The sequence below is a fragment of the Arachis hypogaea genome, chromosome 2 (genome assembly GCF_003086295.3).
Source record: "Arachis hypogaea cultivar Tifrunner chromosome 2, arahy.Tifrunner.gnm2.J5K5, whole genome shotgun sequence".
Taxonomy (NCBI): domain Eukaryota; kingdom Viridiplantae; phylum Streptophyta; class Magnoliopsida; order Fabales; family Fabaceae; genus Arachis; species Arachis hypogaea.
The window spans coordinates 8,771,318-8,797,919 of record NC_092037.1 but is presented as its reverse complement, the minus strand read 5'-3'; the positions used below and the strand labels follow the sequence as shown (position 1 = coordinate 8,797,919).

At 29.9% G+C, this 26,602-nt stretch overlaps 1 protein-coding gene across 4 annotated transcripts; it reads left to right on the top strand.

The window, feature by feature from the left end:
• The first annotated feature begins 98 nt into the window (after window positions 1-98).
• Window positions 99-26,543, top strand: LOC112736516 (uncharacterized). Of its 4 annotated transcripts, none has more exons than XM_072214482.1 (13): window positions 99-437; window positions 5,951-6,725; window positions 8,184-8,489; window positions 8,687-8,895; window positions 12,024-13,847; window positions 14,006-14,254; window positions 17,224-17,961; window positions 18,679-19,515; window positions 19,646-20,398; window positions 21,725-22,558; window positions 23,239-24,603; window positions 24,989-25,906; window positions 26,146-26,543. In XM_072214482.1, exons 2-12 carry the CDS (start codon window positions 6,002-6,004, stop codon window positions 25,886-25,888), a joined length of 8,739 nt encoding a protein of 2,912 aa, XP_072070583.1. In that variant the 5' UTR covers window positions 99-437; window positions 5,951-6,001; the 3' UTR covers window positions 25,889-25,906; window positions 26,146-26,543. The 4 variants fall into 4 exon arrangements, with proteins under 4 accessions (XP_072070583.1, XP_072070582.1, XP_072070581.1 ...); XM_072214481.1 differs by having other exon boundaries at window positions 24,989-25,925; XM_072214480.1 differs by having other exon boundaries at window positions 130-437; window positions 17,221-17,961.
• The last annotated feature ends 59 nt before the right edge of the window (window positions 26,544-26,602 follow it).

Genomic DNA, 26,602 nt, shown 5'->3' with positions numbered 1-26,602 from the left:
AAATCCTCAACAGCTATTTCCTTTTTTTTTTAATTCTTCCCTAACAAATACTCTTCCTCCAGCAATATTTAAATATACATAACAACCAGAACCACTTTATTAATAATAGAGCGCGCTCTATATATCTCCACTTGGTAGTGAATTGCTGATTAAAACATGAATATATGATTCCACCTTTGATTTCCTATTTTCCGAAACTCAATTTTCAAGCGATCTCAACGCTTTGAAGTGACTGTAGGAATGCCTCTGTAGCCTCTCTCTCTTTTCACATCTCCTTTAGTCTTTTATAAAGCCTTCTGTTATATTCATATCAAAAAGAAAAAAGAAAAAAGAAAAAAATACCTTCTTTTGGATCAGGACTTCTATGGTTGGCTGTTGTCTTCGGCTTTTGGTTAAGGATTAATTACAACATGTGATACATCCTTGTTGAAGTGGAGGTTTGTCTCATTCTTAATTAGCCTAGTAACTTTCTAATATTTTTTTGTTGTCTAGTAACTTTCTAATATATAGTAAACTATTATTTTGACTCCTTACATTTTTTTTTTAAATAAAATGAACTAAACTGAAAAATTAAAAAACATTTTAACCATCCAACAATTATCTTTATCTGATAAATTATATTAAATACAGACAGATATATATCTTTTAAAAGATTCTAGAAATTAAATTTTGATGTAGTTTTTTTATGAGTGTATGTTTGTTTTTAAGAATTCTAATTTATTCCTTGAAAATATCGTATTCCAATAATTTTTTAAAATTTAACTCCTAGAAATATTTTATTTCAAGGAAAAATTTATGGCCATAAATTTAAAATTTTATTTTTATCCAAAAACGTCGTAGATATATATTTGATATTCTCATGTCAAAAGAACAAAAATTAATTAACATATAAAATTACTATTGTATCTTTCAATTAGAAAAATAATAATGTCAACGTGATATTTTTATATTGTATGTTGGTATGAATTTAAGGAAAAAAAATAATATTAAAATAAGAGTATTAATTCCTATTCTCCTCGATTATTATATTTTTGTCAAGGAGATTCTCTTTCTATTGATTAGAGTATTTTGAAAATTAAGAATCAATTTCAGGTATAATAAAACAAACATATTGATAATATATTTTTGAAAATACTAAAATGAATCTGCAATAATTTATAATACTAAACGAACAAGAATTTTATAATACTGAAATATAATATTTCTAAGTATAATGCTTTTGGGAATATAATTTCTTGGAATATATTTTTAAAACTTGTTGAAAAAAAATACTTACTATGTGATCTTTCAATTTTCCAAATTTGATCATTTTATCCTAAGTGGACATTTGTCTTAAGAAATTCTTATTTACTCCTGGAAATTGTTCACGGAAATTTATTATTCATATGCTTGTTTGAAGTTTTAAAACCTAATTCATAAGAATAACTTATGAATTTAATTTTCAGGCATGCATCCACGATATAAAAAGTTTTACAGTAGTCGTGTGTAGTCACATAAGTAAAAATAATCCATTTTTAAATTTATTAGTTAAAAAAATATTTTAATATATAAATATGATTAGATAATCATATAAAATTCTTTACATTATTAATAGTAGAGTAATTCACCTTAATAAAAAGTTTAAAATTTAAAATTATACAAATGCCCTAAATATAATTTAATTACATGTCTGTTTTATTTATATATATGATTTGATTCGAATTATGCTATTTATTACATATAAATTAAATTAACTTAATTCAATTTACTGTTAGTACATTATATATATAGTAAATCGAATCAGATTTATTTGATTTGCTACATATATAACTTACTGGTATTTCTTACTTTTAAGTTAGTTTTTTAGTGCTTAAAAAAATTAATACACAAATCAATTTTTAACGTTCTCTGTCAGATATAAAAGTCCTCAACAAAAATTAAAACACAAATTAATTTTCAACATTTTTCTCACATAACAGTTCTCGTACATTTTATTTTTACTATATGTCGATCTTTATTATTATTAACTTAGTTTTGTGCATGTGGACAATGACACTAGCATATATTAATACACTCTTTTCGTTAGAAACAAGTAAGGTGAGTAGTGATGCTTTAAAATCTAAATTAATTTTTTTTAATACAAATATATTTTTTAAAATAGGATATCTTTTGATTATATTAAATAGTTTTAACCTTGAATTTTTTGTAGAATAATCTCTAATAATTTTATTGATTATTATTATTATTATTATTATTATTATTATTATTATTATTATTATTATTATTATTATTATTATTGAGTGAATGTATATATATATATATATATATACAAAAATCTAATGAATAAATTTATCATTATTTTTGTCCAAAAAATACAAAAAATTATAGTACAATATTATTGTGTAATTAATAATAATAATTTTATTTTTTTGACGAAGAACTATTATGTCTGACGGAGAAAAACGTTGGAGATTAATCTGTATATTAATTTTTTTGGGATTAAAATGTCCGCTTTTAAAATTTTTGGAGACTGATACGGGTAATTACTCTGTCGAAAAATAAATTAGGGACTAATCTGTCTACCGGAATAAAATATTGGGAATTAATCTGTGTATTAATTTTTTTTGGGGACTAAAATGTCCACTTTTAAAATTTTTGGAGACTAATTTAAGTAGTTACTCATTCTATATTAACTTTAAAATATAAATGTTAATATTAAAATAATAATAAATAGTTGAGAGTTAGTACTTAATAAATAAATATTTATGAAATTAGTTTATATATATATATATATATATATATATACTTGTATCAAACAACAACAAAATATATAATATCAATTTCAATCCCGCTAAGGAACTAACAAGTGTCTGACCAACAACAAGCTAAAAAGTATTTTTAAACTTCACTCTATACTAATTAATTATCATTAATTAGTGATTATTTAAATTTTATTTTTTAAAAGATACAAAATTAATGATTATTAATTATCTCTTCTTATTCTAATTAATCTTTTACCATTTGTTACGCAAATTCTAATTTCTCTTTCCAAAAAAAAAATCGAAACTCCAAAAAAAACATCTAACATAAGATAAAGAATCATCCAAATCCTAAGAAAAAATATACATAACATAGGAAAAAGAATCATCCAAAACTAATAAAAAGAATCATCCAAAATTTAGAAAAAAGAAACATAAAAAACTAGTTAAAACAATCATTCAAAACCAAATAGGAGGAGGAGAAGAAGAGTCACAGAATGACCATTGACAACGTCTTGGACGGCGTTGTATCGACAGTGGAGGACTTGTGGCGCATTGCGAGGAGGAAGCCATGGAAGCCACGCATCGCGAGCGGAGGAGTCGCCATGGATCGGAATAGTTGATCATGTGTCGTGAATAGGGGCCTGGCAATGGCTGCGTTGCAACGGATGGAGAGTCGTGGGTTGCAGATTCTGCATTGTTGGGCGCGACGAATGGAGGCAATGATGGTGTTTGCCGGTGCAGATGCGTTGGGATTATGATCCCGTGGCGGTGGATGCGGCTATGTCCAACGAAAAAGGATGGTGGCGGAACGTAAGGAAGAGGCTGTGCAACGCGACGAAAGACGCGACAGTGGTCGGTGGGTGGCGGCACCGAAAACTGCATGGAGATGGCGGATTTGTGGAGGAAGAGATTTAACTGTTTTCAAGTGAATGAAAAAGGGATTAGATTTTTTATGAATTGTTTTTATTGTGTATTATAAATGTGATTAGGATAAATGTAGATAGAATCTTTTTTGAATTTTGAATTTTGATTTTTAAATTTTTATTTATTTATAAAATTCTAATTATAATAGAGTTAGTTTATGTTGGCTTGTAAGGGAGTTGTTTTCTTATACTTTTTCTATCAATTCTTCTATTATCTCCTCAAAGATTTAACATGGAATTAGAACTATGGTATCCTCTCCGAGGAGGATACGATATCCATTTTTCCAGTGAAAAATCACCGTGTGAGTGTTTTTCATTAAACCCATATTTATCCCATCAAAACAGTAGCTACTCTACTCTCTCTCAAACATCACCTTCATCATCGAGCTTCACCAAACAACCTCCACCCTGAAATGACCCCTCCTTTTTTTTCTTCTTCTTCTGACCAAACAAAAATCACGAAGTCATATATCTTTCCCTACTTTCTTATTTGCCGTCAGCAATTTCATTACTGCCATGGCTACTTTCTCTCCCTTTCTTCTTCTCCTCACAATCTCTCTCTAGCTCGCTTTCATCTGTTACCAGATGCGCCTTCACGCGCCGGTCAAAGTCCACCTACATCCATCATCTCCATCACCTTTCCAAATTCAATCTTCAGCAGTTTGTTCGGCCTCCTCGAGTTTCCCGTGCCGTCACCACGCCGCACACGTCCTCCTCTGCATCACTGCGCTGCACATCTCTTATTTATTCCTCTACGTTTTGAGTCAGCGTACCACACATGTCCTCCTTTGTGTTTTGAAACGCCATCTCTCTTTTAGTTTGTCACTCTTCTAACAGTTTTATCTGCGTGTTTCTTTTAGCAGTTTTATATGCGCTTCAATAGTTTTGTTTGTCCTATTTTTGGCAATTTCTTTCAGTTTCTGTTATCTTATTATGTTATTTTTCAATAAGTTTCAAACTCAAGTTGACACTTGAGTTTGACGGGGCATATTAAAGTAATAATAAGTAGTTGAGAGTTAGTAGTTAGTAGATAAATATGAGTAAATAGCCACAATCATCCCTGAAAGATATTCCGATCTCCATTTTGGTCCTCGAAAGATAAAGTTAATCAAAGTCGTCCCCGAAAGATACACAATTGGGCACGTTAGTCCTTCCGTCAGTTGGATGATGACGTGGAGGACTAATGCCACGTGTCACAAGATGATTGATTGACATGTCAGATCAGTGACGCGTGGCATGCCACGTGGCACTTGAGATGTAAAAAAGTTATTTATAATTAAAATAGTCCTTGAAAGTTCAGACGTAAGTCATTTTCATCTCTAAAATTTTAAAAATTAATCAAATTAGTCCTTATATAAATTTTTTTATTTTTTCTTGATAATATTAAATTTAAAATATTTTTGATACTACTAATTTTAATAGAAATATAATTGATAATAAAAAAATTAGTAATTTTATCTTTTTTTCTTAAAAATTTTTCAATAAAATTATCTCTCTCATTTAATTCTTGTCAAAATCTCTCTTATTCTTTTCTATTCTAAAACATTTTTCTTATATTATTACATTTTGCTCGAATATATATATATATATATATATATATATATATATATATATATATATATATAATAGTCCTGAACTTGTCGAGTTGGGAGATATCGTAGCAAAAAAAAAAAATAATAATAATAAAAGAAGGTTGTATTATTAATTGGATATCTAATAGAGTTTTGTCTAATTTTGTAGTATCTATGAATAATATAACTTGAAAAAGTATATGGAACCAACTAATAATCAGTCAAGAATGGAACAACATAATTAATTATAATTAGTTTTATTAATTTATAATTTAATTTGTTTGTTAAATTATTGTTGACCACGTTAGTGTTAGGAGAGAATCACGGAACAGATGCTTTGATCATTCATTAGTTGATTCCATATAATTAATTATGTTTTATTAATGCGTAACACATGAAACATAGAAATCATATCCAAAACCATCCAATTTACAAGAAAAAAAAATCATCCGTGTGCCTATTAGTAGCAACATCCGGTTACCAATTGGCTGATTCTTGGCTTATATAGAGTTGGTTCCCTAGCATTGTTGATATAACTTTTACCGAAGTTTTTTGAATGATGTTAACATGACTTTCTCATTCCAAATATATTTTGTTTATTTTATCTTTGTATTTGTATATTCGACTTCATCTTGTTATATGTTAAGTTAAATTAATTTTACGTTTCAACAAATATGTATTCTCAATATCTCATTGAATCTTGCATCATATGTAGCATAAAGATGTAGCAAACCAAGATTATCAAGATAAAGGATGAAATAGAAGCATGTCGATCCCCTTTGTTCCTGACTTTTTGCAAGAACGTGCATTCGATGCAGTATCTACTTTCTTAACAAGGCAACTAGGCTACGTTTGGGATTACGAGAAAAGATTCGTCGATGTAAGCAAAGATGTCGAGGCTCTCAAGAATGATAGAGATGGGGTGCGTGATAAAGCCGAAGAAGATGAAGGACGATATGGGAGAGCAATATATGATAATGTTGTAGAATGGCTGGCTCGTGTGGATGGAATTCTTGCTGAATATGAAAAATTCAAACAAGAACATGATGATAATGGAAAGTATGCACTTGCTTTTCCATTTCAAAATCTAGACATAAGATATCATCGCAGCAAAAAAGCAGTAGATATCAAAGAAAGGGTTGAAGGATTGCAAAATGAGAAGCATGATAGTATATCTCGGTGGCAGGGGCCGCCTTCTTCAATGGGTTATGCGCTTCCTTCTGTTGAATATGAAGAGCTTGATTCAAGAAAACAAAATATGGAAGATGTTAAAAAAGCCTTGGAAGATTCGAGTGCTACAATGGTTGGTGTTCACGGCCTAGCTGGTATGGGAAAGACTACTTTGATCATAAAAGCTATTAACACACTTCAAAGTCGAGAACCTAAGTTATTTGATATGGTCATTATGGCAAATGTGACCAAAACTCCAGACATCAGAAAAATTCAAGGCCAGATTGCTGACATGCTCGGGATGACATTGCAAGAGGAGAGTGAGTGTCTATCTATCTATATTCTATACCTATATAATAAATGGAAAAGTACAGGTGAACAATGAAAATATTAACAAATGTAAATAATAAATATATCGGATGTTCATTTTATTCGTGTAGGAATGGTTATTTTAATATTAAAATTTAGAGGGTTAATTTAGAGGTGTAGTGTGTTTTTATTTGATTAGTAGTTGTTCATATTGTTCAACAAAGTCATTGTTTCCCTAGCATTTCCCGAAGTGTTATGGTAGGTAACCAATAACTTTTTGAACAACATGAACAACTACCAATCAAATCAAAACACATTACACTTCCAAATTATGCACCTAAATCTTAATATTAAAATAACCATCCGCACACCTAGTGAAATGAACATCCGATATATCAATTATTCATATTGTTTAATATTTTCATTGTCTACTTATACTTTTCCTAATAGAATTTTTGAGAATAGTGGTTTAAATAGCATTTTGTAATTGTTTTTTTTTTGGTACTTTTCTCTCAATTTAATAAATATTTTGGACTTATTTAAAACTTATTTCAAATCCTCACATATGCATTACAAATTGTGCCCCTTTTAAAAATACATGTTTTTCCCTACTTCTATTTGGTTATATATTATAGATGATAAGGCTTAATAATAGGGTCGTCTTATTCATATAACTGATCCACTTAGTTAAATAAAACTTTGTTCTTATTATTGTTTTTTATTTTTTGTTTTTTTAATTTACTTAAATAATTATGAATTAAAACAGAAAAAATTGAATGTAAACATATATGTTTGGTACATGTTATGGTACATATAATCATAGTGGCTGCAGTGACTATATAATTTTAGAAATTCTTAATAAATATTACTAAAATTAAAATAATATTTTTTATTATTTAATAACTCTTTTTAATTTAAAAAATAAAAATTAAAAGTGCTGCCAAAATGTACGTAACTTTAATTTTAACTATATTTTTAAGTATTATAAAAAGTATTATAAATATACTATGTTAGTACCTCAATTCTTTTTTATCCCGTAATTCATTATATTATTAGAGACTAATGTAGTATATGTTTGTTAATTTCAAATTTTAGTCATGGATTATATTCCTTTACTGTACTATTATCAGAAGAAAAAAGATATAAATAGTTGTATACATAGACACTGTAATTGAGTAACCCACTCTTTAGCTAGTTCTGTAAAAAATATTGACATAGGAATTCGGCACAAATATACAAACATGGATATCTAGAATATTGTTGTTCTTAACAATAATTCTTTAGATTAATATTGTTCGTCTTCTCGCCCAAGTCTTTGTTCCTGACTGCTTTGTCCTAAGAAAAGAGGCGGGGTCCTAAATAGGCCTTGAAGGCATTGTTGAGTTGATATCTTTTTTTTTTTTCTAAGAAAAACATCCTTTTTTGTATTGTATTTGTATTTCACATCTATGAATACTTGTATAATGTAGGTGAGTATGCGAGGGCTATTCGCATAAGAGAGAAATTGAAGAAAGGAAAAAACACCCTTATTATTCTAGATGATTTGTATGCAAAAGTGGACTTGGATATGTTGGGAATTTTATCAGAGAGTGGCGATGACAAAAAGAAGAATCTCATTCTCAAAGAAGGAATAAAATCTTCCAATCTTTCTGGGGCAGCTCAAACTAAGACAGAAACAAAGAATGTTACTGGTGCTGGACAAAATTTGACAAGACAAAAGTCAGGAATAGATGGTGCTGGACAAAATTTGACTAGACAGAAGTCAGGAATAGATGGTAGTAAACTATAATATACAAATATTTTTATTTTTATTTGCATATACATCTCATATACATATTTATATGAGACAATACCTTAAATTTCTTAAATTTGTAAGCAATTTTTTTGTGATTGTATTTAAATATTTATATATTATACATGCACTGTATTGTATTGTATTGTATTCAATACTTATATCCATATTTTTGTACAGCTAACAGGAGAATAGAGAAAAAAACTGAGGACATCTCTAGTGGTTCTAGTAAAGTAGGGAAGGCAGCACAGGAGCATCACAAAGGGTGCAAGGTTTTGCTAATTTCTGAGGCAAAACGAGTGTTGAGCCAAATGGATGTGAAGGCGAATTTAATTATCTCTGTGGATATCATAAACTCTGATGACGCTAAGAAATTGTTCAAAAAAAAGGTTAGAGTTAGAATTTATTATTAGCCAACTATCCATTACTTATATATATCTAACATCAGATATTGTGGCGCAAATTTTATGATATTTTTTTAGCCACCTATCTGTCACGATATCATTTTACCTTGAGAATCAATTTCAACGGCACAAATTTAATGAAAAATTGAAAATGTTTTTGTAAATAGTGCTGTATAAAATAATGTACATGTATAAATATAATATCAAATATCATATATACTATCAGTTTATATACATAAAGGTAAATAATAGGGATAAAGTACTATTTTAATTTTCAACGTTTGGGCTAAATTTTAATTTGATCTTTGATGTTTTAAACATTCTATTTTCGTCTTAAAAAATTTTAAAAAGGTTCAATGTGTACTATAAAATTTAACATTAATAATTAATGGAATGAATGACATAAACGTTAATAACGTTACTAGTTAAATCGTATATTCTTCCACATGTTAAAAAATATAACAAAAATCTTCTTGTAATATTTGCTCTCCTCAATTTTTTTTTGTATAAAATTCTAAATCTTAACAATCAATCGTCAACACTTTAAAATCAAAGAAAACACTTTTATATTAGTGATCGTTAGTTAGTAGATTGATTTTACTTATATATTGAAATCGAATGCTATTAACTCTTTAAGATGGGAATTGTTTGTATCAAATTTATTGGTGGGACAACATTAAACCTGCTTAAAACTTATTTGGGATTGAAATATGACGTTTGAAAGTTTTTAGAATTGAAATAGGACGTTTGAAACGATATGGACTAAATTAATTAGGATTCGATCTAAACGTTAGGAACCAAAATAATACTTTACCCTAAATAGTAGTGTATATAAGAATTATTACAAGAATAATATCTTGCACTAATATTTAATATAAAAAAAATTATAAAACCGTATAAAAATCATGACCTAAAATAATTCTCATAGTAATATCTATTAATTTTTGAGAATAATTCTTAGGGTAATGCTGCTGTGCTGATGGAAAAATTTTTCCTCATCTGCTGAAGAGGCGTGGCACTAAAACAAAGATGACACGTGTTAGCATTGTTTCTACATTTGTGCTGAAAAAAATTAGATGAAACCAAAATTATATTTAACAAAACCAAAATGTTCCAGCAAAAATTTTAATTATTCAATAGATTTTTATCTAATTTCATAAAAAAATATAAACCCAAAAACAAAATATAAACCCAAAAACAAAAAGAAACAGAGTAAAAATAACATTAGTCATTCATTTTGAATAAATGATTTCTTTGAAGCAGGACAAATTTAAAAAAGAGCAAACATAATTTTTTTGAACAGATTTGATGGTTTTAAGTATTTAAAGTTATTATATATTATATAATTTTATTTTTAAAATAGAGTAACTAACTATTTTAGATAAATAATTAAATTATTAAATTCAAAAGTAAGTAATAATTTTTAAATTAAGATAAATATTATTTTTAATCTTTTTTATTAAATATTTTTTTTAAATTTTTAAAATTTAAACTTTTTTCCTCTTTTTAAATATTTTTTCTCTTAATGCTCATACATATTATCATATAAAAATACTTTAATATTTATAATAACAAAAAAATCTTTATAAGTACATGCATGAAAATAAATTATTTTAAAATTTATTTATTTTTCTTATGATATTAAAATTATAACATATTAAGTAAATTCATTAAAACAATTATATTTTATATATTTTATTCAAGAATATATTTTAAATACATATAAAAAAGTTATTAAAATAATTTATTTATATTATTTTATAGCATATTTGTTTATGATATAAAACATAAAAATATAACTTATTGTTATAATAATACTCAACAAAGTAAACTAATAAAAAATTATAACTTTTTATATTTTATTGAATCTGAAATAATATATATATATATATATATATATATATATATATATATATATATATAAATTAAGATAATTTTTTTATATAACAAGTACTTATTAGTATCTTTTAATTAAAAAATATTAATTATGATTATATATATTACTAAATATATAATATTATATTTAACTATATAATATTTTAATTTTTGACATGTTCCCTATTAAATTTTTGGATTTGTCTCTGATTTAAAAGTAAAAATATATCTATTATTATATAAGTTATATATATATATAAAATAAAAATATAATTTTAAATAAAAATTTCAGTGAAAAAAAAAGAGTTAGATAGTGATATTCTAACTCTTTCTTTTTCTTTTTATTATTAATTTAAAAGGATATTATTGTTATTTTAATTTATTATTTTATGGACCAATTCCTATATGATGGATAATATTCACAAAAAATTTAAAACGGTCAAAATTTTTCAAAACTAATAAAGCCTAACAAATAAATTATCACCATTTAAAATAAATTAAACCAATATAATTAGCATTCATAATGTTGACATTTTTTATCCACACTATTTTGACATAAAACTTGTTTACAAATATAGAAAACAAGGCTATACGTGTCTTCTCTTCTCTAGTGCCACGCTTCTTCAACACATACAGAAAAATTTTCCATTCAGCACCGTAGAATCTTCCTAATTCTTATACTAAAAATTAATAGACATGTTATTCTCAAATGCATACTCATTATTTTGAACATAGTCATCCCTCTTTCATAGAAGAAAAACCTGTATCTCTATGTTACATTTGAAATTGCAACAATTTAAATTACATTTTGTATAATGCATAAGATGAATGTTAAAGGACTAGTAAAATTTATTATTTTTGGCTATCAATTAGCCATCAATGTTTAAAGGTCTGACCTAAAAATATATTATTAAATTATTAGACTAAAGAAATTAGATTGATGATTAAAAATAATCCCAAAAAATAATAAATTTTGCTGGCTTTTGAATATTTCTCAATGCAAAATAACCTACAAAAATACATTTCTTTACTCATTTGATTTCAAATATTTTCAGCCACTATTTACAAAGTGATTAAACCCCATATGTATTAACAGATTATAGCATACATCAGAATCCAAATATTGTTACTTCATACTTGTTAAAGTTTTATGACAATTTTCTTTTCTCATAAAATTGTTGTGATTATATATCATATGATACTGTATTCAATACTTGTATTTTTCTTGTACAAAATAGGTGGGAATAACAGACGACAAAAACTCTGATCTTGAACCGTTAGCCATTGACATTGCCAAGAAGTGTCATGGATTGCCCATGTCAATAGTTACAACTGCAAAGGCATTGAAAAATCAAAGCCGCTCAGTTTGGGAAGAGACCCTTAAAACGCTTGAAAGACAAAAACTTACAGGAACACCGGAGTATTCTACAAAGTTGAGTTATCAACTTTTAGAAAATGAGGAGCTCAAGCTTATCTTCTTGCTTTGTGCTTGTATGGGTCAAGATGCATTTGTTTCAGACTTAGTGAGACTATGCATTGGTTTGGGTTTTCTTGAAGGCGTCTACACAGTAAGAGAAGCCAGAGATAAAGTGCAAATGTTGCTCATGCATTTAAAAGAGTCAGGTTTGTTGTCTAACAGTTATTCAAACGATCGTTTCACAATGCAAAACCTTGTTCGTAATGCAGCTTTGTTAATAGCAATGGAGGAAAAAGATGTGTTCGTATTGACAAAAAGAAAGCTAGATGAATGGCCTGATGATGATAAACTTAAAAGGTACACTAGCATTTTCTTGCATCATTGTGATGTCAACGCCGAGGAGTTTCCTCAAAGTGTAATATGTCCTAAACTCAAAGTCTTTCACTTCCACAATAACCATCAACACTTCGAAATACCAAAAGACTTTTTCCAAGAAATGAAAGAACTTAGAGTGTTGGTTCTGATTGGCATTGATCTCTCTGCACTGTCTTCATCAATGGAATGCCTAACAAAACTCCGAAAGCTTTGTTTGGAGCAATGCATTAACCTAGATGAGGAATTATGCATCAATATTGGCAAGTTGATGAAGAATCTAAGAATTCTAAGCTTTTCTGGATCTGATATTAAAAGCTTGCCTATTGAATTGAAGCATTTATCAAAGCTACAAATTCTTGACTTAAGTAATTGCTCGGAGCTAAAAAAAATTCCTCCACTTCTAATATCAAGCCTCACTAGTTTGGAGGAGCTGTACATGAGAAACACTTCGGTTGAATGGAGAATTGATAACAGACAGAACAACAAAACCAAAAATGCCAGTCTCTCAGAGTTGGGACATCTAAATCAAATAACAAATGTTGACTTACAAATCCCAAGTGTTGCCCATTTGCCAAAAAACTTATTCTTTGATAAGCTGTACAGCTACAAAATTGTGATTGGCACGTCAAGCACACATTTGGAGCCAGATTTCAAGATGCCAGAGAAGTATGAACTGCTGAGGTATTTGGCAATACAGGAGAAAGGCGGTGCCTTTGACATTCATTCTCAGAAAGGGATCAAAATGTTGTTTGAAAGAGTTGAGAATTTGTTGCTTGAAGAACTCAACGGTGTCCAAGACATCTTTTATGCACTGAATTTGAAAGGATTTCCATGTCTGAAGACTTTGTCCATTGCAAGTAGTTCTGGCATTCGATCTCTGATTAAGCCGCAGGAGAGGAAGCATCCAGAGAATGCTTTTCCAAAACTGGAGACGTTGCACCTCTATAAGCTTAATAACATGGAGCAATTATCCTTTTGTGAGTCACTTTCACCATCCTCATTTCGTAAACTAAAAGTGGTCAAGATTAAGCTCTGTGGTCTCTTAAAGAACGTCTTCCTAATTTCTATGGTCAAGCTTCTGGTTGTTCTTGAAACAATTGAAGTTTCAGAGTGTAACTCTCTGAAGGAGATTGTCTGTGTGAAAAAGAACGCATCTGAGAACCTTGTGTTTCAAGAATTGCGCACTTTGACTTTAAAATCATTACCTGAGTTCCATGGATTCTATCCGATTTCATCTACAGCGCAACAAAAGATATTATTCGACGAAAAAGTGAGTTTCATGTGCAAAATTTAATCTTTTTTTTTTTTGTATACATTTTGAATTCATATTATATATGTACTTATATTATATATGTACTTATTTTATGAATTGTAAAAAATTCAAAGATAAATTTTCTTTTTATTTACAATTATCTATTTTCTTAATAGGTTGGATTTTCAAAATTAGAGAGATTGGAGTTGTCCTCCATCCAAATCCACCAAATATGGAAGGGTCAAAATCCTCCTTTTGCAAAATTAGTACACTTGGAGGTGAATGGATGTGGGAATTTAGAAAATTTGTTGTCATTATCTATGGCAAGAAATATGCTGAATCTCCAAAGCATTTCTGTCAGCGAATGTGACAAGATGAGATATATATTTTTCAAAGAGCAAGGCAGCAGTGATACTAAAAAAAAGGTATGTATAATTTGGTCCGAGCATAGAGAGTTATAGACTTCGATTTTTCATTATGTGAGGCGCAGCCACGATATTTTCTTAAATTCAAAAGAAAATAGTTTTTTTTTTTCTGTGTCTAAAGAAAATAGTTTATTCCTGAAAAAACTACCATTTTATTCTCTAAAAAATTCAGTTTCAAAGTGTGACTTTAAATATTAGTTGTCTTCAACTACTGTACAAAAGAATAATGCTTAGTTTAGAGTGATTTATTTAAATAAAAATATGTTTTTTAAAACATAAAATATTTTTATTAAATTTTAAATATATTTGAATATTTTTTATAAAAAATAAATTATTTTTTTAAAATCCAATAATACTTTATTTTAAAAAAATTAAAAACAAAAGATATTTTTAATATTTAAAAATTCTTTTAAAAATATTTATCTAAATGTGAAATAAATTTTTTGTACTTTTTAAAAAATAAAAAATAAATATTTTTTTCAAAAAAAATATTTTAATTTGGTAAATTTTATTAAAGTTAGTTTTTTGAAAAGAGAAAGTATATGGAGCCAATGGCTTAAGCGTACAATGTGTACAATAGAGGTTTAGAAAGTATTAGAGATATGACCATTAGTGTTACATTGTCAATGTTTATTATTCTTGGTATCCGGATAGTTATTCTGGATAGTATGGTGATATTCATTTTATTCATGGACCAAAGATTTAGCCCATTGTACACATTGTACACTTAGGCCATTAGCTCCCTAGCACTACCCTTTTGAAAAATAGATTTTAAAACGTCTTAACACCTATATTTATTAAATCAAAATAAAAATATTTTTAATAATTACAAACAATAATTATGCTTACTAAGAATTTTTAAAATTTTAAAAAATTATAAAATACATAAATATAAAAATAACTTTAGTTATTTAATAACAAAAAAATGCTAAAGAACTAATTTAATTTATTATTTTTAGTCAATAATTAAATAATAATATTTAAAAATATAAACTAAAAATATATTATTAAATTAAAAAATTAAATTAATAATTAAAAATATTAATTAAAAATAATAAATTTTATTAATCCTAATTAATTTAAATTAGTCAAATAAACAAATTAATTCATCCACTAAAAGTCTAAAACAAGTGTGAACGTTTGATGCAACAATCATTGCTCCCAGCGGCAGTTCCATGAACGACTGACAAAGTTTCTTCCAACCCTCCAACTTTTTTCTTTATCACCCGGAGTTATATTTAATTTTGATAAAAAAAATATTATCTACTAATGTTAATTTTATTTTATTTATTAACATTATTCATAAAAAAATAAAAAATAAGTTTTGTTCGAGAAAGTATCAAAATTCGAATTTTTAGTTGACTCTGTTAAAAAAACCCTAAAATTCCCATAGTACCCTCGTTATCTACAGTCATCCCGCCCTCTTCTCTCACCAGCAATCTACTTCACCACCGTCTCCATCATCAACGTCGTTAACTTCGTTATAAATCAACACCATTCCTCCCCACCCCACCACCGCCACTCCTCACCACCACTGCCTCTTCCACCCTCCTAACCATTCCCATTCTGCCAGCCACTGTTTCAACCCCCAGCCTCATCCTTCTCCTTCCTCCTTTAACTTTCACTTCGATTCGGTTATTCTGAGTCTGTGCCTTGCAATGCCTCGTCCGGAGAAATCAATGAGGCCGTCGCACGAACGAGGCGGCGCCTCCAGGGATTTGGACGAGCCCTCTAACAATCTATGGGTTGGGAATCTAGCGCCGGACGTAACCGACGCCGATCTGATGACCTGTTCGCGCAATACGGCGCCATGGGAAGTGTTACCTCTTACTCGGCGCGTAGCTACGCGTTCGTGCACTTCAACAAGGCTACGAAGAACGCTCTCCAAGGGTTCTCCCTGCGCGGCAATTCCTTGAAGATCGAGTTTGGCAGTCCGGTTTCTTCTCATCTTCTTTTCTTTGTGCTCTGTTAGGGTTCATGTATTCTTATTCTTATTGTTTCTATTGTTGCAATTTGAACCGTTTTATTATTGTTAAATTCCTATTTTCGACTCTTCAAATTGCTCGATTAATGTTTTTGTTCTATTTTTTGGCGTGCATTTAATGATGTCTCAAATGGAATCCCTATCTTTTAACAATGATCCTATTTTACGTGCATGACTAGAAGTCAAATCTGCGTTGAGGCAAATCGCCATTGCAATAGATTCAATTGCGTTAGGCTATGGATGAGTTGTAATTATTATAATACTAATTTGTTCATTTCTCATTTCCTTCTCCTCCTCCTCCTCCTCCTCCTCCTCCTCCTCCTCCTCCTCCTCCTTGTTGTTACTAATCTGCATTTGAATTGTGGATGGAGAAGGATGAGGCTGGGGGTTGGGAGCGTGGGTGGTAGAATGTAAAGGGTTAGGAGGGTGGCAGCTGCAGGGGTGGGGTGGGGAGGAATGCTGTTGATTGATAATGAAGATAATGATGTTGATGATGGAGATGGTGAAGTGGATTGTTGGTGAGAGAAGAGGGTGGGATAGCATTGGAGATAATGAGGGTACTATGGGAATTTCATGGTATTTTTTAAACGGAGTCAACCAAACTTTGGGGTTTTGGACTTTTGGTACTTTTGTCAACCGAAACCCATCTTTTATGGTACAATGTTAGTTTTTTTTTTTTTTTTTTTTTTTTTTGTAAGAACATTCATGAGTATAAATGGTTGTTTTTCCTTTTGAGAAACAAGTTAACTTTAAAATGCACGCCTAACTTTTAAAAAGTGCAAATACAAAACAAGTCCAAAAAACTTTACTAAACTAAGCCAAAGTCTCTTGGATAACAACCAATTTAGCGACGAAATTACATTTTTACATCTTGATGTAGTTACTTATATTAATTTACTATTTGTTATCTCTCTTTGTTGGTTTGATTTGTATGACATTTGGTTTAATTTGAGTTTCTTGTTATTGCATTGTGAACACACAGCAGGTTACCATCTTTCCAAATTTGAAGAATATTAAAGTTAGTAGCATGAAGACTTTGAGTGGGATATGTAATGGTTTTGAATTCCCCATAGATTCCTTTGTCAAGTTGGAGACCCTAGTCATTGATGAGTGTGATAAATTGGGCTATGTTTTCACTTCTCATGTGGGAATATTTCAGCATGTAAGCAACTTAAGGGTTACTAATTGCAAGTCAATCAAAGCTATATTTGACCCAGCTTGGGAAAATAAGCCAGCATCTTCTAAGGATGCAACAACCAACTTGCAAGATGTTCATTTAGAATCACTTCCAAAATTAGAGCATGTGTTCAAGTTCAACAGGAAGAAAAACCAGCTTGATGGGATTCTTAGCTTAAACAATTTGCATAAGATATGGGTTCAGGATTGTGAAAGGTTGGAAAACATATTTTCAGTTCCTGTCGCCAAAACACTTGAAAATAATCTTGAAGACCTTGTGGTGTCGGATTGCTCTCAATTGAGGGAAATTGTTGCCAAGGAAGAAGACGTCGACAGGAAAATAAGTAGTCTTACCGCATTTAACTTTCTAAAACTGGCAACCATCAAATTTTTAAGACTACCAAAATTCAAGAGTTTCTATCCAGGAGCTGAAGAAATAAAATTTCCAGCACTGAACAACTTGTCTATTGAAGAATGTGAAAAATTGGAACCATTCAGAGAAGAAATCATAGATACACAAACAAAGCCTATCCTCTTTCCTGATATGGTAATAACACAATGCCTTTAAAGTTAAACTCTTGAGTATTTCTATTAGTATTTCATAATAGCAGAAGAAAAACAACTTAGAATAAAATAAAGTTAATTAGATTACCCGTTTGCATTATCATCAAATAAAAATATGTCAGGATTGATGGTTATTGCAATGATGGTTGTAACGGTGTGCTATTATTATAGGCATATTTTGTTAGAAATTAGAGAATGTGTAATTTTTTGTTTTATGCTCTGTGTTCTACCAGGGAATCTTTCAGGATTTAGGGTCAGTTTGAATTAACTTTTGAAAAAAGTACTTATTTTTTTTCATCTTTTTAAAAAAGATCTTTTTTTCTTAACACAAAAACTATTTCACATTTGAATAGGCTTTTTAAAAAGGGTTTTTAAGTATTAAAAACGTCAAAAGCAAGGTATTGTTAGCTTTTAGAAAAAACAAATAATTTATTTTTTTAATAAAAATATATTTTTTAAAAGACATATCTAAATAAGTTTCAAATTGAATAAAAGTCCTTTATTTAAAAAAAAATATATATTTTTTCACTCAAAAAAGCCAATTCAAACCAACACTTAACCTTCAAACCTGTAAAAGAATCAAATAAAAATGTTTTCATGAGCCAATTGAAATGGCATAGAGAATATATATGCATTTTGATATGTTTAACTTTATGCATGCTACATTAATTTTTCTGTTCATGATTTATTAAATATGTAGGTAATCAACAATTTGAAGTCAATTCAAATTGAGTCGAGACATGCAACGTCATCGACTAACTATGATTATCGAAGGGACAATCTAGAAGAGCTTCACTTATCTAAATTGAAGGATACTAAAATTCTATATTCTTTCCTTCATAGCAATCCTAATATGAAGAATCTATGGTTGAATGATTGTTCTTTTGAAGAACTGGTGCCACTTGAAAGGCTTGCAAAGATTGAAAGCTTAGGAGTCGTTCCACAGTTAAAAAGCTTGAAGTTAACAGATCTACCAAATCTTCGAAGGATTGGCTTCGAACGAGACCCAATTCTTCAAAGGATAGAGTCATTGGTTTTTCAAAATTGTTCAATATTGAAAACCATAGCACCTTGTAATGTATTTCTCTCACACTTGACAAAGCTTGAAGTGGTTGACTGTGAAAGATTAGAATATTTAATGTCACCATCAACTGCTAGAAGCTTGGGTCAACTCAACACCATGAAGGTAATTAATTGTGAATCTCTTAAGGAAATTGTGTCGGAGAAAGGACAAGGAAGAAAAGAAGAAGATAATAAAGACAACGGTGACATCATTTTCAAACAACTGGGAACAATTGAGCTCGTGTCTCTGAAGCACCTCAAAAGCTTTTGCAGCTCCAAGAATTGTGCCTTTCAGTTCCCAACATTAGAGAAATTTGTGGTGAGTGCTTGTCCCAAATTGAAAAGTTTCTCCCAACAAGAAGGTATGAACACGCCAATGTTGCAAAAGATCTATGTTGTTCATGAAAAAGAGAAGATGAGATCGTACTGGACTAACAATTTACAACAAACGATACAATATCTGTTCAAGAAGAAGGTACACAAAAATAGATGTGTAGCCCATTGTCTGAATTTCATTCTTTTCTTTTGGTAGTTCTCAAAGAATTAAGATTTGGAATAAGAAATATACATAATTTTTAATTTAATATATTCAAACAAATTCACAGATGTTTTTTGAAGGCATGGAAGAAGTAAGTGTTTCTGATCATCTTGCTCATCTACAACAACTATGGCAAAGCAAAGGAGTTGGCCAACAAGAAAATGTGTTCAAAAAAGGGCTACGGGAAGAATTGTTTAACAATTTGAAAACTTTGAAGCTGAGTGGTTGTGAGTTTGAACCATACGCAATTCCATCAAATGTTCTTTTTACTTTCAAGAACTTAAAAGAATTGGAAGTGGATAACTGCGAAAAAATAACAGGCATTTTTGAAATGAATGATACTAAGATGATGGGAACATCGTTCCAACTGAAGAAACTAACTTTGGAAGCGCTACCGAATGTGAAACATGTGTGGCCACCCAAAAAAAAAGGAATTCTCAGCTTCAAAAATCTACAAATAGTGACTGTCAATGAGTGTAAGGATTTGAGAACTCTATTTCCTATAGCCTTGGCCAGAGATCTTAAGAAGCTTGAGGAACTTGATGTTAGAGATTGTGATGAGTTATCCAATATCGTTGAAGCAGAAGAAGCTGGAACTGTTGATGAACATCTTGTGTTTCCTTGTTTAACTACATTGGCATTGTGCTATTTGCCAAGTCTTACTGACTTCTGCTCTCAGAAGTTCACTCTGGAATGCCCTGAGTTAAATTGCTTTGACGTATATGATTGCAATGATCAACTGGAGCTATTTCAGAGTCATCCAGAAGAAAATCAAAACAACACTTCAACTACTAAGCAACCACTTTTCATGAATACAAAGGTAAGTAATTTATATTGTAATTTGTTATGAGTAAATGCTAGGGAGAGACAATCACTCAAAATTACTTTATTTAACTTAGCATTTATAATTTTATGTATGTAATATTTATAATTACACACTTATTATATCTAATATTATTCAGTTATTCTGATGGTAATAAAGGAATTCAAAATAAAGTAATTGAATGCAAAACAAAATAACTTTAGGCTGTTTTAAGCTTGGTTTGATAAAGCTTTTTTAAGAGGTACACAAGCTTCTCATTTTGTGTTTTGTAAATCAAAATTATCATTTACTTGTACTTGTAACTTTTAGAAGATAGAGGTGCTTGCTTTTGAAAGCACCTAAGGTGGGGTTTTTTAAAATTGACTTATATTTATAAAAAATTACAAAAGTCTAATATAATTTCATACATTAATTAATTTCCAAATTTAACTCTTATATTTATGTCTATTATAGTACTTGTAAATTTTAAAAGTTAATTTACCAAACACAATTAGTGTTACTTGTATTTATTAAAAACTATTTTTAAATTTATTTGTCAAACATAGATGCACTTTTAAAATGATCTTTTAAAAGCTAACTTTCATAAACTAATTTTAAAAATTAAAAGTTTTCTTAAACCAAGACTTAGAATGATTTTATATTGTCTTCCAAATATTTTTTTATTTATTATATACATCTTCCAAAGTGAATGTAATAATTATAACTTCTATCGAGTTCCATTATCCTATTCTAAATTTTTCATTTTATATTTATAACTATTTTATTTTATAGGATTCAAATCTCATATTTACATTCTCAATCTTACTTGTACATCCAAAAAATAAAGTCATCTAAAAACCATTTATATCAATTACGTTGAATGAGATACATACTTTCGAATTTGTTAAGGGTATTGTATAGATACCCGTTTGTTATATTTTCTGATGTGGAAAAAACATTATTATATGTTCTTCATTCTCAATTTTTTTCTCTGTTTTCTTAGTAACTCTAATGAGGAAGTCTGCAAATTAAATTTATTTTCAAATGATTATTTATTTATATAATGAGTCATATAAAAAATAATATATGCGTGTTTAGAGTATTTAATTAAAAAGTTCTTTCTATTTATTTGAGCAATACGCAAAAATTTACTTAGAAAACCTAAAAACCTATTTGATAAAGTTATTTTTAAAAACTATACAATAATTGTCTATATTTAAAATAATTGATAATTATTAGAGTCAATTCGCTAACAATTTCATAATTTTGAAATAATTAATTGTTACATTTTATAATCATAAGCTTCAAACAGTTATTTATACTTATAAACCCTTTCTGTCATAGGATATTTCCAAGATGGAAAATTTGACTCTGAATTGGAGACACACTCAAGCATTAGGTTCATGGTTGAGAAAATTTAAGGATGAAAATCTTGAGAGTTTGAATGAACTTTACCTTCTTGATGATGATGGGAAGAGTAACTGTAATGTGCCGGTTGAATTATTTCAGAAGACACCCAACTTGGAAACACTTGAGGTAAGCTATTACTGTGATGAAACTCTCAAAAATATATTGCCCTCCCATGATGATGAAGCTAATAATAATAAGGAAATTCTTGGAAAGTTAAAAGAATTGTACCTATTCAAATTAAGTGAGTTGCAATCCATGAGTGGGGTAGAAAACTTGTCGAAGCAGCTGCGTCTATTAGATGTTTCTGATTGTCCAAAATTGACAACAATAGTGCTACAATCTTCCTCCAATCTGAAAGAACTGCACATAGAATCATGTGAGGCATTGCTACGTCTATTCACATCTTCAACAGCGAGAATGCTAATACACCTTGAGGAGTTGGAAGTTGAGAATTGTGAATCATTGGAAGAAATTGTGGGGGAAGAACAGCAGAATGCTACGACGGAAGACGACGTTATTGAATTTAAGCAGCTAGAGAGGATAACCCTTCGATCTTTGGAAAGCCTGGAATGCTTTTATTCAGGGAATGCCACTTTGAAGTTACCTTCTCTCATTCAACTGGACATAGTGGATTGCTCCAAGATGAAAGTTTTCTCTCATGGAAATGTCAGCGTTTCTAGAAGAATTCAAGTTTCGTACAACTCGAGTGATGATTTGTTCTTCCACCATCATCTTAATGCTGCTGCAGTATGGCAGTTTCTTAGTGAGGTAATAAATAAATAAATAAAGACCCTTCTCCAAATAAAATTTTATTATGTCCAAATTTGAAATATTTTCTACACTTGGTTATATTAACTGAACTGATGAACAGTGTAATTTATTCAATAGGATGGAAGAGAAATCATTTAATCTTTTAAGCTGATTGATCAGATTCTTAGTAACAGATTACTTTATGGTTAATAAAAGCTTAATTTAACCATATATGTGTGTGTTTTTAATTGTTAATCACAGGGACACCAAAAGGACTTCATTTCGTTCACAAGACTCGAATAATACATAATTAAAAAACGTTACACTATTATAATTTTTAATTTTGATTACCTTATATATTTTGTTACTCTACAATATCTTGGTAGTTTATTGAAATACTCAATTATAAACTAGTTAAATTATTATGTTTTTCAATACAAAAGAGATATTTAAATAATTTTAGCTTGGGAAACCAAAAAATGATTTTTTAAAATATTATTTATTTTTTATTATTGAGTTATGAACATTTGCCTCATAATCATAATTTACAATGTTAGGGTCTATCTTTTTATATTTATTTTACATTTGAATTAGTATTAGTCAACTCTGATTTTTCAACTAAAAGTATTATGGTGGCCTTGCATTCGCCCTTAATAACTTTCATGTTTCTTTTTTTTTTTTGGGAAAAATATTTTCAGGAACGTATAGTTCTTAGTGATGTTCCTGATCTACAAGAAATATGGGCTGGTAAGGTGCCAATCCCAGTTAACTGCCCCAGTTGCAAGTTCCAATACTTAGAGGTGGATGGGTGTGATTTTTTATCTGATGCAATAATTCCATCTCATTTACTTCCTCTTTTAACTAATCTAGAAGAGTTGGTGGTGCGAAATTGTGATTCTGTTGAGGCAATATTTGATGTCAGAGTCAAAGATACTCCAACATCTGATTCAAGCACAGTGGTTATTCCATTGAAGAAATTGACTTTGGAGAAATTGCCAATTCTGAAGCATGTTTGGAACAATGATCCTATTAAAGGAGGTCTCAACTTTCCTTATCTGGAAGAAGTTACTATTGATGAATGTAAGAGAATAAAGAATCTGTTTCCAGCTTCAATTGCCGGAGATAACCTAAGAGAATTAGATGTGGGAAACTGTGAAGAGATGGAGGAGATTGTTGCTAAAGATGCAAATAAAGAGCTCATAAAGTTCCACAAGCTAGTCAAGTTAATGCTGTTTAATTTACCAAAATTGAGGAGCGTTATTAGTTCCATGATGCATATTCCAGAAGGGTGTGATATTTCATCAAATGCATTACTACCATCTCATTTACTTTCTTCCCTGAATGATTTGAAAGAGTTGCTGGTGATAGACTGTGATTCTATTGAGGCAATATTTGATGTAAAATATTCATCACCAACACAAGATACAAACATGATTGACATTCCCTTGAAGACAATAATTTTGGAAAACCTGCCAACTTTAAGGCATGTGTGGAACGAGGATCCTAAAGGTGGTTTCAGGCTTCCGTTGCTAAATGAAGTCATTGTGAAGGAATGTAAATGCATAACAAGTTTGTTTCCGGCATCAGTTTTCAAAAATAAGGTACGAAAATTAGATGTGAGAAACTGTGTGAAGCTAGAGGAAATTGTTGGAAAAAATGAAGCCATAACTGCAGGGAAAGAAAATGATGAGGAACTTCTAATGTTCCCTTGCTTAACCACCTTGACGCTTTGGGAATTGCCTGCTCTAAGGTGCATTTGGTCTGGGAGGCAAATTCTAGATTGGCCCGAGTTAAAAGAGTTGGATGTTTATCGTTGTCCAGAGCTGAAGATGTTTGCAGCTGATTCAGAAAATTCTCCATATTCAAAAGCAGAGGATCAAGATGGCATTGCAACAAATGACAGGAATGACGATGCCAATGAAGGTGACAATGATGATGCTAATGATGGTGACAATGATGATGATGATGATGATGATGATGATGATGATGATGATGACGATGACGACGAAGATGGTGATGGTGACAACAATGACAACGATGACAGTGTGGTGTCACCTTCAAAGGTATTAAACTGCTTGCCTCAACTATTTGCATCATGAGTTTATTTGTTCAGAAAAGTTTAGTGCAACTATTTCTATTAGTTCTCATTTTCTACATGTGATTCTTTACAATAAAAAAGGGTCTATTGCAAATTTTAGGGCCAATTATTTTCAATCGACAGTTGACTAACATTTTTTTGACATTTTATTAATTTCTGCACATATATATGTAAATGACATAAATTGATAAAATTATTTTATTTTGCACGTTTTTATAACTTTAGTATCTTAGTATTGGTGCTTTCAAGTCATTCCATGTGTGTAGGTTACATATTTGGAAAGAAAAAAAATTATTTAAGACTCTTAATTTCTTATTACTATCCTTGTCATTTTGGATTTTGTATCCTAGATTGTTGCTCCCCGTTTGCAACGACTCTCGCTCAACAAGGAAGACATCATAATGATTGAGCAAGGACAACTTCAAGTGGACCTCCAAAAAATCTTATTCCTCAAATTGCATAGTTTCCATGATGACTTACATTCATTTCCAGATGATGTCATCTCAAAGATTCAACTAACTGCTATAGAACAGATCGCGGTGGTCGATAGTGGCTTCAAACAGATATTCAACTCACGAAGGCCTGAGAATGACACAGAAAATTATACCAAAATTCTTTCACAGCTTAAAGGCTTGGTTCTTAGGGATTTATACAAGCTTGAATCCATAGGCTTCGAGCAAACCTGGATGGCCCCACTTCTTGAAAATCTTGAATACTTGAAAATTTTGGCATGTAATTGTTTGATGAACTTGGCACCATCCACTGTCTCATTCTCCAAACTGACTCAGTTGAATGTAAAGGATTGTGCAAGATTGGAATATTTGTTTACATCCTCAACTGCTAACAGTTTTGCTGAACTGAAAAGGATGTCCATATCAAACTGTGAGTTGTTAGAGACAGTAATGGTTGGAGATGGAGACAATGATAACGAAGATGTGACGATCCCCAAGCTCTCATTTATATATCTTGGCAACTTGCCAAAGCTTGAAAGTTTTTTCAAGGGGAAGCCAAACTTGAATTTTCCACAGTTGCATAAAATTTTCATAACTGAATGCAAGGGTATGCAAACTTTCTATCAAGGTAATGTGGTATCACCCGAGCTACAAGGGGTGAAAGATACAGAGGGAGAATTTTGCCAGTGTGATGATCTGAATACTGCCATCAAACATTATTTGAGAGGCGAAGAAGACGACAATGACTCAACCAAGCAGGAGGAAGAAGGCGAAGAAGAAGAAGAAGGCTCGAATTAACATAATCAATGAATCAAGGTATCAGATAACATTCTTTGTAAGTGTTTCTTGACGAGCTATGTTAATGTTAATTATCATGTGAATCACATATCTTGTGCAATAATAAAAGATGTAGTTTAAGGGGTATCTAATGAAAACGAGTACAAACAATATATTTTAACTTTAAAGCTATTTTAACATTTACCAAATTACAAACATAGTAGACACAAAAAAAAAAAAAAATGACTAACATAGTTGTTCATGAAATTTGTTTGCAGGGTTTCATGGAATTCCAAATACAGCAAGAGAGGACAAGTGGATCACATCATGGCAACAAATATTAATTCTTTTCTGTTAGAGTGTGTTGTGATGAATAAGTTTTCTGTATTCCTACAGGAAGAAGTGTGAATTGCTTTCAAGTGACATTAGTGTGTCTTATGAATAAAATTGTATATAATGCACTTATTTTTCAGAGTATATGAGAGGTGGGTGTGTATGATTTTAAGTTATTGAATGTTCTTATAAATAAGAGTGATTTGTAATTATACAGGAGTGTGATTTTCTTTGAAGTTACAACTTACAAGTGTTGTAAGAACAGAGTTGACCAAAGCAGTAAAAGTGTTTTTACTGCATAAGATTGTTTTATGAATAAGGTTGACTTATATTTCTATGAAAAGACATGTATGGTTTTTAAAAATTATAATTATTTAGTTGTTATCAAATTTTCATTTATTC